Below are 17,181 nucleotides of genomic sequence, written 5' to 3'. Positions count from 1 at the left end.
GCAGAGATTCTCCAAAGGCAGACCCCCGGATAATTGGCGGTGGGAGCGCAGACCAAAGCGGGACTCCGGCTTCATGTTCGGGGGCGCCCCAGCCGCCTCAAAGAAGTCTGCCCAGTGACGCCAGGCTGCCGGTCGGAGGACGCCTTTCTCGCTTTCTGGAGCGGTGGGAAAGCATTTCCTCCAACGCCTACGTTCGATCCATTGTCAGAGACTGTCTCCAGTTCCAATTTCTACTTCAGCCACCACAGCGTTTCGTCATCACTCCTCTTCGGGGGTCACAGTCGGAGCAACATGTTCTAGAATCGGAAATTCGGATGTTGATTGGGAAGGCAGTCCTGTGCGAGGTGCCCGTGGCGGAAAGGGGAAAGGGGTTCTATTCCCCCCTCTTTCTTGTAGGAAAGCCGGACGGTTCCTTCCGTACGATAATAAACCTCAGACGTCTCAACCAGTTTTTCCAGTATTTCCCGTTCAAGATGGAGTCTGTTCAGTCGGCCATAAGGCTGCTGTTCCGCAACTGTTATATGGCGGTGATAGACTATAAGGACGCCTATTACCATGTCCCTATCCATCCTCATTCTCAGCAGTTCCTGCGAGTGGCGGTTTCCATCAACAACTTGGTCAGTCATTTTCAGTTCCGAGCCCTCCCTTTCGGGCTCTCTATCGCCCCCAGGATTTTTACAAAAATAGTGGCAGAGATGACGGCTCATCTACGGATAAGGAATATTCTGGTGGTTCCTTACCTGGACGACTTCCTGGTGATTGGGAACTCCAAGCAACAATGTGCGGCTCATCTCCAATACCTTCAACAATCTCTACAGGACCTGGGTTGGATGGTGAATTACGAGAAGTCCCGGATGGACCGGGGCACTGTTCAATCATTTCTAGGTCTCACTCTCAACTCGGTGTGTCAGCAGCGCCTTTTGCCAGCAGACAAGATTCGGAGGGTTTCAGCCTTGGCCCGGCAGGCGATCCACCATCCCAGGATGTCTCTGAGGCAGGCTATGTCCTTGCTGGGTACTCTGACATCTTGCTTCCCGGCGGTCCCATGGAGTCGGGTCCACTCCAGGGCTCTCCAGTGGCAGGTTCTGTATGGCCAGAGAGCATTAAACGATTGTTTGGAAGAGGTCGTCACCCTGTCCTGGGCGGTCAGACGATCTCTCCTCTGGTGGACGTCCGTGGACAATCTGTCTGTGGGGGTTCCCTGGCTACCTCGGGACCGGAGGGTGGTCACTACCGATGCCAGCCAGTCCGGCTGGGGGGCTCACCTTCTCGAGCACATTTCTCAGGGATGGTGGTCGCCGCAGGAGACGGCGCAACCCTCGAATCTCCGGGAGCTATGGGCGGTGGAGCATGCCCTACACGACTTTCTCCCTCACCTTCGCGGGCGGCATGTTCTGGTCATGTCCGACAACCAGTCCACGGTCTCATATGTCAACCACCAAGGGGGCACGAGATCCCCATCCCTCATGCAGGTGTCCTACAAACTGTTTCTCTGGGCAGAGCAGCATCTTCTCTCCCTCTCGGCTCTCCACATCAAAGGAAGTCTCAATGTCATGGCAGATTACCTCAGCCGCCATCAACTGCAGCAAGGGGAATGGTCCTTGAATCCTCGGGTCTTTCGACAGATAGTGACTCTCTGGGGCTTGCCGCAGATAGACCTCTTTGCCACCAGACTGAACAGGCAGGTAGTGCAGTTCTGTTCGCTAAGCCCCTCGGACCAGCCCTTCGCAGTAGACGTGCTACAGGTTCCATGGACCTTCAGGCTAGCTTATGCGTTTCCTCCGATTATCATGCTGCCGACCGTTCTGCAAAAAATCAGGGAGGACAGGGCAAGAGTACTTCTTATCGCCCCCTTCTGGCCCAAACGACCATGGTTTTCTCTCCTAAGGGCAATGTCCGTCACGGATCCCTGGGTTCTGCCGGAAGTTCCGGACCTGTTAGTACAGGGACCAGTATTCCACGCACAAGCGAAGGGATTCCATTTAACAGCTTGGAATTTGAAAGGTCGCTGTTAAGGAGCAAAGGTTTTTCCCCTGACCTTATTTCTACTTTGTTAAAGAGCCGTAAGCCTGTTACCACCAAAATATACGGGAGAGTGTGGCAAAAATTCCTGCAATTCTCTGATGGTCCTCTGGGTCCGGAGGCCCCTGTGGAGTGCATTTTAGAATTCCTTCAGAAGGGGTTTGATCTAGGGTTAGCGGTGAACACTCTCAAGGTTCAGGTCTCTGCCTTGGGAGCCCTGTACAATTGTAACCTGACGGCCAACAAGTGGATTAAACGATTTATTATGGCTAGTGGTAGGACTAGGCCAGTGATCATACCGAAGGTTCCTCCCTGGGACCTGAACTTGGTCTTGGATGCCCTCACGGGACCCCCCTTTGAACCCCTGACTAAGATCTCCCTGAAATTACTTACCCTGAAAACCGTATTGCTAGTCGCATTGACCTCGGCACGACGGACCGGTGATTTGCAGGCCCTGTCAGTAGTGCAGCCTTACACTCAGGTCCTTGAGGATAGAGTCATCTTGCGTCCGGACCCAGCGTATCTCCCGAAGGTTGCTTCTCATTTTCATAGAACGCAAGAAATAGTCCTGCCCTCATTCTGCAGCCGTCCCACTAATGAGGGGGAACGTAGATTTCACACCCTAGATATACGAAGGGCCCTCCTACACTATCTTTCGGTCACACAGGCAGTGAGGAAGACACAGTCATTATTTATCTCCTTTCAGGGTAGTACCGAGGGTCAGGGGGTGTCCAAGAGTACTATCGCTAGGTGGATTAGGGAGGCCATTAGTTTGGCCTACTCCTCCAGTGGAGCGCCTGTTCCGGAGAACATCCGGGCCCATTCCACCAGAGCGGTGTCTACCTCCTGGGCTGAGCGTGCACAGGTATCTATTGAACAAATTTGTAGGGCCGCTACCTGGTCCTCACAATCTACTTTTTTCCGACACTATCGGTTGGACCTATCCTCCTCGGCTGCTCTTTCGTTTGGTAGAAGGGTGCTTGAGGCGGTGGTCCCTCCCTAAATGGTTTTCTCTGGAAATCTCTCACGTGGTGCTGTCATGGGTGAGGGGAAAACACAACGGTTACTTACCGGTAGCCGGTTTTTCCAGAACCCATGACAGCACCCTTATATTCCCTCCCTTTCTCATATCCTTGGTGTGCACTTTTTCGGTGTGCTTGTGTGTGTTTAGTGGTGGTGGAGTAAGTTCTAACAATTGTTGGAGGTCCTCTCATTCTCGGTAATCAACTGACGAAGGGGAGAAGTACCGCCCTTTTATTCAGAATGGTTTCCTGTCCTTGCTGGGCGGATCCTTCTCTCACGTGGTGCTGTCATGGGTTCTGGAAAAACCGGCTACCGGTAAGTAACCGTTGTGTATTCATTATATCTTTCTAGAAAAATACCCCAAAAAAAACGTTATTTTGGTGCTGCGTCGGGCGGAGCGAACACTGCATGTAACGTTTTTTGAGCAGCGCAATCTGAAGGATTTTGGTGCGCATGCTCTCTCTGGCTCCCTGCACTCGTAACCAGGGAAAACATCGGGTTACTAAACAATGCGCTTTCCCTAGTTACCTGATATTTACCCTGGCTACGGGTGTAGGGAGCCCGACACCTTCCCGCTCGGCTCCGCCCCCTCCCGCACTTCACTCCACGAGTACACACACACTTACCCTCACCTGTCCACAGCCTTGCATTCCTCGCTGCACTGACGTCCTCAGTGCCATGGTCCCGCTTGGCTCCACAAACCCGCACTCCGCCCCCCTCACACATCCTCGGCGGCCGAACGATCAGCTGATCACCCGGCGACCTGCTGCTGCGAGCGATCAGCTGATCACCCGGCGACCGGCTGCTGTGAGCGATAGGCTGATCACCCGGCGACCGGCTGCTGTGAGCGATCGGCTGATCACCCGGCGACCGGCTGCTGTGAGCGATCGGCTGATCACCCGGCGACCGGTTGCTGTGAACGATCGGCTGATCACCCGGCAACCGGCTGCTGTGAGCGATCAGCTGATCACCCGGCGACCGGCTGCTGTGAGCGATCAGCTGATCACCTGGCGACCGGCTGCTGTGAACCATCAGCTGATCACCCGGCGACCGGCTGCTGTGAACCATCAGCTGATCACCCGGCGACCGGCTGCTGTGAGCGATCAGCTGATCGTTCACAATAGGCTGCCGCCGGTAAAACGAAAGAAGAAAAAGAAAAAAAAAAAAATAAAGATTCCGTTGTTTTGTACGTTCCGTTGTGCCACTAAATGCAACACATTCGTTGCATCCGTCACGCAATGGATGCTGTTCAACGCAAGTGTGAAAGTAGCCATAGGGATGAGGGTTATTAAAGGGATCCTATCACCAGGTTTTTGCTATGCAATTGGAGAGCAGCATCATGTCGAGACAGAGTCACCAATAAAATGATGGGCCACATTCTGGGCTGCTTGCTATAGTTTGGAGAAAAAACCCTGCTTTATCAGCTGCAGATCTACCAGCAATTTGAATGCGTAGCTCTGTATATCCCTGCCCACACCACTGATTGCCAGCTTCCTGTATGGATTAAACAGTGTCAGAAAGCTGCTAAACTATAGTGGGCGTGGGATTACACAGAAGGCCAACTACATGGCACCAGACAACTATTCCTCTCGTGATAATCTATTACTGCTAAAACACTGATTTTATTAAACTTACAGCAAGCAACACAGACACATTGTTGGAATCAGGGTCTCTGCCCCTACATTATGCTGCTCAGCTTAAATGGCAAAACCTGGTGCCAGATTCACTTTAAGATAAGGTTGTCCTGTATCAGAAGAAAAGTCTGCCGTCACTATGAATTGTGACAATGTGCACAATGTCATGATAGGCCCCTATGGGTGGGTGGTAACGTGGCCCCAATAATGCGACTTGCATACTTGCAGTAACATGACGATTAGTATCCTTAAGTCTCAATTTTCTTTTAATCATCACGAGACCTTTAGTATGCAAATCATTTACAAGCATTCCCATGACCACCCACTCGCACTGGTAATAAAGGGGAATTATGTAGTGTGCATTGTATGAGCCATACACGTATGGCTCACCCGGGGTCTTGATGTGAAATTCTGCAGGCAGAGTGATAAGGGACCTTTCTCTGAGATGGGACAACATCATTAATCAGACATTAAATTGGAGGAGATCCTGTCACCACTAGACAAACAATATTTAATACTGCACAGTTGTATTTCTGTCTTGTCAAGTCATTTCTTCCAGCACAACCAACAATCAGCAGTGACCGGTCACAACGCTATTCAGTGACTGACCGAGGTAACTAGAAGAAAGGCAAAGAGTGTCAAGAATACCGACCGTTTCCTAGACCGCGCACCACAGGCAACGAGGCGGCCGGTGTCCGCATACGTGTATGGCTCATACAATACTGTACAAGAGATCACATTTACTCAGAACATGTATGGGAACTATGGCACCCTCCTTAACAGAAACTCAGCCATGTAGGTGCCATAGTGAAGATGAGCACTGAAAACTCCATGTCACTGTGATTTCACCACATATTTTTTGGTGCATTGTAATAATTCTACATTTTTTTTTGTACACGGTGGGAAAGACTTCTGAAACCGTCACAGACAGCACAGCTCTCAATTCAGTCTGTAATGGATTCCTATGGGCGATACAGACAGTTTTCATACATTGCCTCTATTCAGCGATGTATTACAATGACCTGTATAAAAGGGGAAGCATAAAAAACGGCCCCGCTGTATGCCTTCTAGCCAGCTCTGCTACGAGGCATATATCATGCAGTCATTACTGGAGTCACGAGTCTCCATGACAAGCCTCAGAAATCACTCAGGAAAGAGCGCTGTATTTGAGGATTTCCAGGTACAAGACTGAGAAAGGCTTTATTTTAGAATGGTCACAAAAGAAAAGGCCGGCTCACAGCAATTATATCAATACATTTGTTTTAATGGGCATTGATCTACAGAAAGTTAATTTGGGGTTCATTTGCTTTCATCTCCAAATAATGATTGGAAGAAGGGGAGATTCATAAGAACAATCCAGTGACTGTCCGTTTCCCCCTTACTTCAGACACGTCACAAATGACAATAGCACATTCCTGGTCTACATAAGAGCACGTGCTGCCAAGTAAGGCCATGTGCACACACTGAGTGCAGTATTTGGTTGCAGAACTTTCTGCACCATTTCTGCATTCCTTGCCAGGAAAACGCAGCAGAAAAACATGTGTTTTGCATGTGTTTTTTTTTAATTGCTTTCACTGGTGAAAACCGCCAGCTACAACACTGAAAGAATTGACATGCTGCAGATTATATTCTGCACAAATCTGCAAAGAAAAAACTCAACATGTGCCCAGACCTTCAGGGTTCTCAATGATTTACTTGCAGCTTTGTGACACAACTGCACTAAAAAAGCATAAAAAAACCACGATAAAAATGCACTGTGTACACAGCCTGACAATTCTTTTCATGGCAGTATAAACACAGTAGTGATGTGTCGGTCGCGAACAATCAGACACAAAGATCCGACTCCCTGCAGTGACCGACAGGAGCCGGATCACCAAAGTGAGCCACTAAAGTCGCTAAGCAGCTCTTTTCGCAGCTGAAACCCCGCCCACTCCGCAATCTAATTGGTCCCTTGTAAGTGGGCGGAGTTTAGCCACGGGTGGGCGTGGTTTCAGCGGCGTCACTATAATCTTAAATATGTGTTCACCTGGGGTGAACACATTTAATAAGGAGCCGAGAACGATCCGAATGAGCCGGCTCTTTTTGGTGAGCGGAGCCATGGGAACCGTATCACCAAAAAGAGCCGGACTGCCCATCACTAAAACACAACAATTTACTGCTGTCCGATTACTGGGCAGCTCCAGCCTTTATCATCATAAAGCGAGTCTCCAATGATTGAGGCTGTTCAGTGCAAGATAGACATCTATAATGAAGAGCAGACGGAGACAATGTTACCTTCTCCACTATATCATGTGCATACATGTCATATGCAGCGGACTCAAGAGCTGAACACGCTAAATAGACAATACATGTACCGGCCTGATTATACAGCTGGCACGTGCCAATAGGGGCAGACGAAGGTACGACTACTCATCCATCCGGTTACCATACCGATGTGTTACATGGCAGATGATGCGCCAACAAAGCACTCAAACCCACAGGCCGGCTTCAGAGGAGATTAGAAAACAGATAAATTACAGTGCTAAAAGTATACTACACAGCTAGAAGAATGCAAGAGGAAAACATGCTAAGAAAAAGTAAACACCCTAAAAGCTCAAGTCAATGCCCTTCTCCTAATGTGAAAAAAATATAAAAACTAAATAAAATACACCTGGTATCAACAGGTCCTGTTTTTGACACAATATGGAAATAAAAAAAACAATTTTCATACAGTTATGGCCTTAGAAAAAAAAATGATATACCGGTAAGTTAATGGGCTACTTTAATTGCATAAATGAATGCAACCTTAGTATAAAACTAAAAACTGACTAGTTCTCCAAAAAAGCCCCGTATAAAGCAATGTAAACAAAATAAATTATGGCTCAATGAAATGAAATAATAATGAATAAAATTATGGCGCAATGAAAAAATCTGGCTTGGTCAGTGAGGGGTTAAAGTGGATCTGGCACATCAGCCATGCTGGTCTGCTGGTAGGCAGGGATAGTATACAGCAGATGAAAAGATTAATATACAGTTTAGCCCAGAGGGCAATCTCACTGTTCATCTATATACATCCCGTGTGTGCAAGGAATAAATCCACCGAACGTTAAGAAAGGGGTCATTTGGCTCCACTCACTCCACACTTGGAGGTCAGAAGGCTGCCGAAGGCACAACTCCAGATATCTGCCGGCTCACGTGACTCGTCTCATCCATTAGCATAGGACAGGTGTGCAAAACCACATACTCACATACGCAAACTGGCAGATACCCGACAATTCTCTCCAAACATGATGTTATTCCCCTTATGACCTCTGAAACCTGCTAACCCTTTGAATTAGGACACACATTTTAATAAATCAGCAGTAAAAGAAAACAGGAGAAGCCTTGTAATATATTTATCTTAACCGTCACTTCTACTCCAATAGGTCCACCCATCTGTTTTCAATGAAGGATCAATTTGAACCAGCTTCTTGAAGTTTATGGAAAGGAATGGGAAGGACCTCCACATAGGGCAGAAAGGTACCACAAAACTACCAAGGTTTCTATGGAAAAGGATAAACAACCTGCTGAAATGCAGAATACAACTCCTAAAACGGCCAGAAGTAGAGTTAGGGTATGTCCGCACGCTGCATTCTTTATTTGACAAAAAAAAAACGCACCCTCTGGCAAACTTGACAACTGTAAACGCTGCGTTTGACAAAAAAAAAACCAAAACAAACTACGCTGTGTAAACATAAATTTTCGATGCATTTTCAATTTGTTTTTGTCAGTGTGTTTTTTAACCCCTTAACGACCGCGGGCAGTAATATTACTGACGCCGGCAGCATGCCGCGATCGGTGCACATCTCAGCTAATTTTCACAGCTGAGATGTGTGCCTGCTAGGCACGAGCAGAATCGTTATCTGCTCGTGCCGTTTAACCCCTTAAATGGCGCTGTCAATATGTGACAGAGCCATTATAACTGCATCGGCGGTAAACTTACTTACCGCCCGATACTGGAAGTTATGTAATGTGATCACGTGACTTCCGGTGGTTGTCATGGTAGCACAGGGTCATGTGATGACACCTGTACTACACATGAATTACTTTCAGTTTCACTCAGCCCGGAGCCGAGTGAAGCAGAAAGTGAGCGTAACAGCTGTTTACAGCTGTGTAGCTGTGATCAGCAGATAGGGCAGAACGATCGGAATTGCTGATCGCTATAGCCCCCTAGGGGGACTAGTAAGAATAAAAAAAAAAAAAAAAAAAAAAAAAAAAAAAAGTTCAAATCACCCCCCTTTCGCCCCATTAAAAATTTAAGGGTTAAAAAACCCACATATTTGGTATCGCCGCGTTCAAAAAACACCCGATCTATCAAAATATAAAATCAATTAATCTTATCAGTAAACGGCGTAGTGGCAAAAAAATTCCAAACGCCAAAATTACGTTTTTGTGTCGCCACAACTTTTGTGCAAAATGCAATAACAGGCGATCAAAATGTAGCATCAGAGCAAAAATTGTACCATTAAAAACGGCAGCTCGAGACGCAAAAAATAAGCCATCACTGAGCCATAGATCCCAAAAAATGAGACCGCTACAGATCACGGAATATGGCGTAAAACGTGCGCCACTTTTTTCGGACAAACTTCCAATTTTTTTAACCCCTTATATAAAAGTAAACCTATACATGTTTGGTGTCTACGAACTCGCACTGACCTGAGGCATCACATCCACACTTCAGTTTTACCATACAGTGAACACAGTGAATAAAATCTCAAAAACACACGCTATCGCACTTTTTTTTTGCATTTTTTCGGCATTTGGAATTTTTTTTGTTTTGCCGTTTTCCAGTACCCTATATGGTAAAACGTATGTTTTCATTTAAAAGTACAACTCGTTCCGCAAAAAATGAGCCCTCACATGACCATATTGACTGAAAAATAAAAAAAGTTACGCGTCTCAGAAGAAGAGTGGCAAAAAAAAACAAAAAAAGAGAAAAAAAACCACAGCGAAAAATCGTCCGGTTGTGAAAGGGTTTAAAGGAGAAATAAAATATGATTGGATAATTGATAGATAGCAAGAATAGATGGAGAGATAGAAGAAATAGATAGAAAGAACATAGAATAGATAAGACAGAACAGGTAGAATAGATAGAAAGAAATAACAGAATAGCTCGGTAGAGGGATAAGCTAGCTTGGCCAGCTGTTTTTTTTCTAAAAAATTTTGGTAAAAGAAATTATGTGTGGTCGCTATACGCATAGATTAATTCATTGAGGGATGTAGTTTATAAAATAGGGTGACTTATGGGGGATCTGCTTTTCTGGCATGTCAGGGTACCTGCCAATGTGATATCCCACTCCTAAACCATTTCAACTAAATCTGAACCCCTATATGGCAATCCTTCCCTTCTTCACTTTGTACTGTGCCTCAAAAGTAGATTTTGACTCCAGATGGGCTATTGGTGAACTTAAGACATGGTACATAATAAATTGTACAGTTTTCTTCAATTAGCCCTTAACTTGGGGCCAAAGAAACATTTTATTAGAAAAAAAATTGGAATTTTTCATTTATTTAGCCCAATGTTATACAATTTTGGAAATTGCCTGTGGGTTAAAAATGCTCACGTATCACCTAGATGGATGCCTCGAAAGGTTTAGTTTATAAAAATGGGTTCACTTGTGGGGGTTTCTGCTCTTTTGCCATGTCGGTCGAGTTAAAGGAGTTGTCTGGAGTCCAACATTCTGAAGTCATGTATATTATTTCTGTCCAAAACCCAGCACCTTCACTGATCAGCTGCTATCTGCTATGGCTGGCTGTAGACAGCATGCTGAGCCATAAATAATATTTATACATTTATATAGCGCTATTGATTCTGCAGCGCTTTACATATATCATCATCACTGTCCCCATTAGGGCTCACAATCTAAATTCCCTATTAGTATGTTTTTGGAGTGTGGGAGGAAACCCACACAGACACTGGGAGAACAAAAACTGCATGCAGATGTTGTCCTTTGTGAGAATTGAACCCAGGACCCCAGAACTGCAAGGCTGCAGTGCTAACCACTGAGCCACCGTACCGCCCATAAACTAACGGTTCTATACACCAAGTCATTCACGGGTACAGTACACTGTTTAGCGGCCACTCCTAAATTCTGTACTAAAGATGAGCTAGCCGCTGCACACGAGAGCGAGCTCAACTAATTCCCTCGGGCTTCCCATGCGATATGTGCTCTCATAATGATCAGCATTCTGAGGATTTGTGAATAGTGATGGGTGAACTCGAAATGTAAAGTTGGGGACCGTGCATGGAACCAGAACGCTGACTTCTCAGGGAAGTTGTGTTACTGTTCGAATTCAGCCACCTGGATAAAAAATAAATATAAAATGGTAAAAAAAATCAAAATAGGAATCAAAGCCGGACTTAGAGTCTCCCGACATGGCTGTCACACCTCTTCCGGGTCCAATAATTAACTCATGCATATTCACTGCTTCCCCCACTCACCCTCTATGACAGAGTCTATGCTTGATTTCAGTCACACTGCCGGCGTCTGTGATTGGTTGTGGAGTGTAAAAATAAATAATTGGAAAAAATGGAGCAGGGACCCCCATATATTGATACCCAGTGTAGATAAAGCAAACGGCTACAGACTGCAGCCCCCAGTTGTGCGCATTATCTTGGGTGTGCATCAAAGTACGAGGGATCCCAAGCGGCTTTTTTAAATTATTTAACCCCTAAAGTACCGCGGGCAGTAATATTACATCCTAGCAGTCATAGTGTTACTCCTCGCGGTCTGCTGCCGGTAGCTTGCAGCGATCGGTGCACATCTCAGCTGATTTTTACAGCTGAGATGTGTGCCTGCCAGGTACAAGCAGAATCGTTATTTGCCCATGTCATTTAACGCCTTAAATGGCGCTGTCAGTACGTGACAACTCCATTATAATCACGATCGCGGTAAACATTTACTTACCGGCCAAAACTGGAAGTCACGTGACATGATCACGTGACTTCCAGTGGTTGCCATGGTAGCACAGGGTCATGTGATGACTCCTGTAGCTCACGACTTTCAATTTCACTAGGCCGAGAGCTGGGTGAGACATGAAATGAGTATATCTGCTCTTCACAGCTCTGTAGCTGTGATCAGCAGATATGGCAGAGCGATCAGATTGCTGATCCATATAGTCCTCTAGGGGACCTAGTAAAATAAAAAAAAAAAAGTAAAAAAAAAAGAAAAAACAAAACAAGTTCAAAACACCCCCCTTTCGCCCCATTGAAAATTAAAAGGTTAAAAAATTTAAAAATACACACATTTGGTATTGCCGCGTTCAGAAATGCCCGATCAAAATATAAAATCAATTAATCTGATCGGCGTAGCGGCAAAAAAACCCGCCAAAATTACATTTTTTGGTTGCCGCAAGTTTTGCGCAATATGCAATAACAGGCATTTAAAATGTAGCATCTACACAAATAGTACCATTAAAAATGTCGGCCTGAGATGCAAAAAATAAGCCATCACAGCCATAGATACCAAAAAATTAGACCGCTACGGGTCACGAAATATGGCGTAAAACGTGAGCAACTTTTTTCGGACAAGCTTCTGATTTTTTTTAACCCCTTAGATAAAAGTAAACCTATTCATGTTTTGTGTCTACGAACTTGCACCGACTTTAGGTATCACACCAACACATTACTTTTACCATATAGGAAACACAGTGAATAAAAGATCTCTAAAACACTAGTGCTATCGCACTTTTTTTGCAATTTTTCAATGAAACTTATGGTTTCATTTAACAGTACAGCTCGTTCCACAAAAAAATGAGCCCTCACATGACCATATTAATAAAAAAGTTGTGTGTCTTGGAAGAAGAATGTCGAAAAAAAACGGAAAGCAAAAAACTGGCTGGTCATGAAGGGTTTAATTAAATAGATTTAATGGGGGAAAAAAACCCAAAAAAGGCCAGCAGTCCCCTCCTCCCCAATTGTAATAAACAGCCAAGATAAAGCGGACACCTGGGGGGCTGGTATTCTCAGGCTGGGGAGGCCCATGGTTATTGGGCTCTCCCAAGCCTAAAAATAGAGGCCTGCAGCAACCCTGGAATGCTCACATCCATTAGATTCCATGCTTTAACTGACTCATCTCGATTTGCCCTGGAGCAGTGGCAATCAGGGTAATATAAGGGAATAATGACAGCTGTGATTTATAACAAAAAAAAAAAATATATCACAGCTGGCATCAAGCCCAAGGTTAGTCATGGGGAGATATCTATGAAACCCCATATTACTAACCCTGTAAGTCAAAAGGAGAAAAAAAAAAAACCTTGTATGATGTAGAAAATGTGACAGATCACTGCAACGTCAGGGACACACTGACAGAGCCACAGATGTCACTGAGTTCACCTGAATTCACAGCTGGAGGTTCCCATAGCATGAAACCCCAGCTGTGGCCTGAGGTGAACTGACCTTTGGTGAAGGCAATGGCAATGTGTGCACATTGAGTATTTGTTTGCAGACATTTCTGCACCAAATCTGTATAGCCTTGCAAAAAAAACACACACCAAAACCACATAAAAAAGCATTCGGTTTCGGTACTTTTTTGCCTGGAGATGCAGATTTGACACAAAAGTCTGCACCCAATTACTCAACGTGCACAAAGTGACTAGTTCGGTAATCCAGCATCAAATAAGGCAATGTGTGCACAATGAGTATTTGGTTGCAGACTTTTCTGCACTAAATCTGCATCTCCTAGCATACAAATGCACCTAAACCGCATAAAAACGCATGCGGTATCTGTGCGTTTTTTTTTTTTGCCAGGAGATGCAGGTTTGAGGCAGAAATGTTTGCAAGCAAATATTCAACATGTGCCTAATCTGGCAATAAATTCAAAGATGTCACCTGAGGTGAGATCACAGAGTTCACTAAAGGTCAGCTCACATGAGGTCACACCTGACGTACCGTGGGAACCCCAGCTTTGACTTTGGTGATCTCCGTGACGTAACCGCTCACAGCTGTGGCTTCGTCAGTGTGTCCCTGAAGCCACAGTGAGCAGTCACATTTTCTACTGTGACCGTGCACTGCGACCTCAGGGTGTAGAAGAGTTGGTATTATTGTGGGACCTTGTGTGGAATACATTGGACCTGCAGGGGTGTTTTGGAAGTTAATAAATTGGAGAAAGAGGATTTAATTTTTTTTGTTGTTTTAAATAAAGGATTCTTCTCTGTGTTTTGTGTTTATTTCTTTTGATTTACAGGGTTAGTAATGGGGGGTGCGTTATAGACCCCTCCCCATTACTTACATTAGGCTTGCTCCCAGCTGTGATTTTTTGACAAATTACGGCTGTCACTGACCCCTTATATTACCCCGATTGCTAACGCTACAGGGCAATCGGGATTAGCTGGGTAAAGCGCCGAATTGGCGCATCTAATGGATGTGATAATTCTGGGGTGGCTGCGTACTGCTATTTTTAGGCTGAGGGCAATAACCATGGGCCTCCCCAGCCTGAGAATACCAGCCCTCAGCAGTCCGCTTTATCTTGGCTGAGTATCAAAATTGCAGGAGGGGACCGTACGTCATTTTTTTAAAAAATTATTTTTTTAGATCATTTAGAAAAGAAAAAGCTGCATGGGGGCTCTTGTATTTTGATACACCGCAAAGATAAGGCACAGATGTAGGGGCTGCAGCAGTCTGCTTTACCTGCGCTGGGTATTGTTATACGGGGGACTCTACACTATTTTTAAAATGTATTTTTACACTCCAAAACTAAATCACAGACGCTGTCACAGAGTGTGTTAATTATAGGACCCAGAAGCAGTGTGACAGCCGTGCAGGAGACTTGGTAAGTATAACTGTCCTGCTCTAATTTCCATATTTGTTCTTTTTGCAGCCCCAAAGCCATTATACAGCACACACGTTCGGGTCCACATACACTTATATGGGTTTGAGGTCCAGGTTCAAGTCCAGTCCCGTACTTGCGAATTCGCCCATCTCCATTTGTAAAAACGATACTGATTGCTCTATTTAAAACACTGAACCATAGACTAGAACAAACCACCAGAGAACAAATCTTAAAGTGACTCGGTCAGCTGACTTTTGCTATGTAATAGGAGAGCACCATAATGTAGGGCAAGAAAGGTTGATTGAAGGGATGTGTCACTTACTGGAGTGCTTTGTGTAGTTTTAATGGGATTCCTGTTTTATCTGTTGTAGCAGTGGTCAGAATGCTGAGCTGTGTTTAATTCGCTTCCACCCTCTCTCAGTAATTGTCAGCATCCTATGTACACTGTGATCACACTGCTAATTTGTGGTGGGTGCTGGGTTACATTGATTAGCCTAACTGCTGCATACGCGAGACCTGGTCCTCTAGTAGTAATTTGCTGCTGATAAAACACTGATCGTATTGAAACTACGACTCAGCCCAGTAAAGTGACATCCAGTAAAGTGACATCACTGTAATCGAGCTCTCTTGCTTCATATTATGCTCGCCTCAGATAAAACAGTAAACATCTGATAGATGCTCCTAGATTAAAGGTAATCAAATGTTCGTAAAAGGTCAGTCACCGTGCAGATTTGATCAATATTTTTCATCAGTAATAGTAAGCCAAACAGACGAGTGGATTCTAAACCAAGGTGAAATACATTGGAAAGATTTTTACTTCTATTCTTAGCTTTAAAAGGAACATGTCATGTAACAAAACACTACTAACCTGCAGGTAAATAATATTAGGCCACTTTCGCATGTTCAGTATTTGTAAACCAAAACCAGGAGTGGGTAAAAAATGCAGAAGTAGTGCAGGTGTGTCTATACTTTTCCTCTGATTGTTCCACTCCTGGTTGAGACTTTGAAATAGGAATAAGCCACACGGCGAAAAAATGGTGCAAGTGGAGTGCAATAAAACATCGCATTCCACTCGGACCAATATTAGCCTGTGTGTCAGAGCACATGAACAATTATTTTCTCAGCCCTAATCAGACCAAGAAAACAATTGCAGCATGCGACTGTAATGCGAAACTCCCTTTCGCACCCATTCAAGTCTATGGGGCGAAAGAAAAAAAAAAAAATCGCACTGCACTCGCAGTACACCGGTGTACCGCGCGTGCAGAGCGAGAATCACAATAGCCGGCTACAGAGGAGAGAGGGCGAGAAATCCCTCCTTCCCCTCCTCAGTGTCGGCCCGGCCCCCGCAGCTGAGGTCCACTCGCATAGTCGGACCTCAGTCGCAGGGATACTCTTATGACACTCAGCTCTGCTGTAGTGCCCCGTGTGGCCTCAACCATACTGACCAAATACTGAACGTGTCCTAATGCTACTAGCCTACAGACTAAACCCTTTATGTGCAAGCTCATAGCGTTTGGTGACATAACCAGCTCCTATAAAATATTGACCAAATCAGTAGTGTGTGAATGAACAGCACAAACATTATCGACTTCAAGCAACATCTAAACATACAGAACCCCAACTGTTTACACTGTAAACAGGTCACAAAAATCATGATTACCTTTAAACTTGACTCATAGTCCGTATTCACTTTGAACATAAGTCCAAGTCGTAAATGGATTTCCTTGGCGCGACAAAAGCCGGGATCGACATAAAGCACTTCCTGAAATGCTCTAATTGCCCTAAGATAGAACAAATATTGAGATTAGTATACTGACATGATGAGAACTGAAATTTATAATTAAAAGAAATTACATGGGGGGGGGGGGATGTGGAAAAATATGTATTTCTTTTATTGTGTTAACCAGTAGACGAGAAAAAGAAAAAAAAAAAAGAGGAAAAAAAAAAAGGGGGTGGAGTACCGAGGAGCTCATATTTTTAAATAACGGAGAAGATGATTATAGGAGTTTAAAGTCTCTGCTGATGGATAGCTTTTAGGAATATTACATTGTCTACTCAATAATGTAGGTACATTTCAGCCTAAAATAACTGCTCTGGAAGGCTGAAAATTGCTGTGTACTAATGATCTTAGTCAACATTTGCTAATAATCCCAGAATTCACAAGTTGGGTATCACACAGCACAGGACAGGACAGGACAGGACAGGACAGGACAGAGGTGGGTGGAGAATCGGACTACCCCTGAAAATTATATTGATACTTGTAGGATCAAGCTCAAATGTAAAAAAAAAGTTAGCCCCTCCAATGTGTCCAACGGTTTTTAATTAGAGCTGGATCTTACCTGCCCATTATAGGCAGGTGCCCCTTTAGAGATGGGAGCAAGTATGTTCAAAATATGTGCCAAGACCATCTACAATATAGGCTATATAGCAGCAATGCAGTGCAAAGTTTACATACTGAATGTTAAGTTTTACATGGTGTATCACACTTTGTGTTGTATGTCTACTATAGTAATACCGTCACTGCAGTCTGTACCTCTACATTTATCTCATGCTCCTAGAAATGCAAAGCTCGTGGTGTGTGTTCTGAAAAGCCTGAGAAATGCAAAGCCTGTATTGGCCAATAGGGGGCAGCGTAGATATGTGTCAGACTTAGGCTCCTTTCACGCATTAGTTTTTGGCCATCAGTCACAATCTGTCGAATTTTGAAAAAAAAA

General features: G+C 44.8%; 1 protein-coding gene across 4 annotated transcripts in view; it reads right to left on the bottom strand.

Annotated features, from left to right (window-relative positions):
* KDM6A (lysine demethylase 6A) overlaps window positions 1-17,181 on the bottom strand; it is a 209,778-nt gene that overhangs the window by 88,407 nt on the left and 104,190 nt on the right. For all 4 annotated transcript variants that reach the window (XM_075335539.1, XM_075335541.1, XM_075335540.1 and 1 more), the window contains exon 6: window positions 16,128-16,248. In XM_075335539.1, coding sequence (XP_075191654.1) covers window positions 16,128-16,248 — 121 coding nt within the window. The remainder of the gene's footprint in view (window positions 1-16,127; window positions 16,249-17,181) is intronic.

This window comes from Anomaloglossus baeobatrachus, chromosome 2, assembly GCF_048569485.1.
Source record: "Anomaloglossus baeobatrachus isolate aAnoBae1 chromosome 2, aAnoBae1.hap1, whole genome shotgun sequence".
NCBI classification, from domain to species: domain Eukaryota; kingdom Metazoa; phylum Chordata; class Amphibia; order Anura; family Aromobatidae; genus Anomaloglossus; species Anomaloglossus baeobatrachus.
Note: the sequence above shows the minus strand (reverse complement) of the source record. Positions and strands in the feature narration are given on the sequence as shown.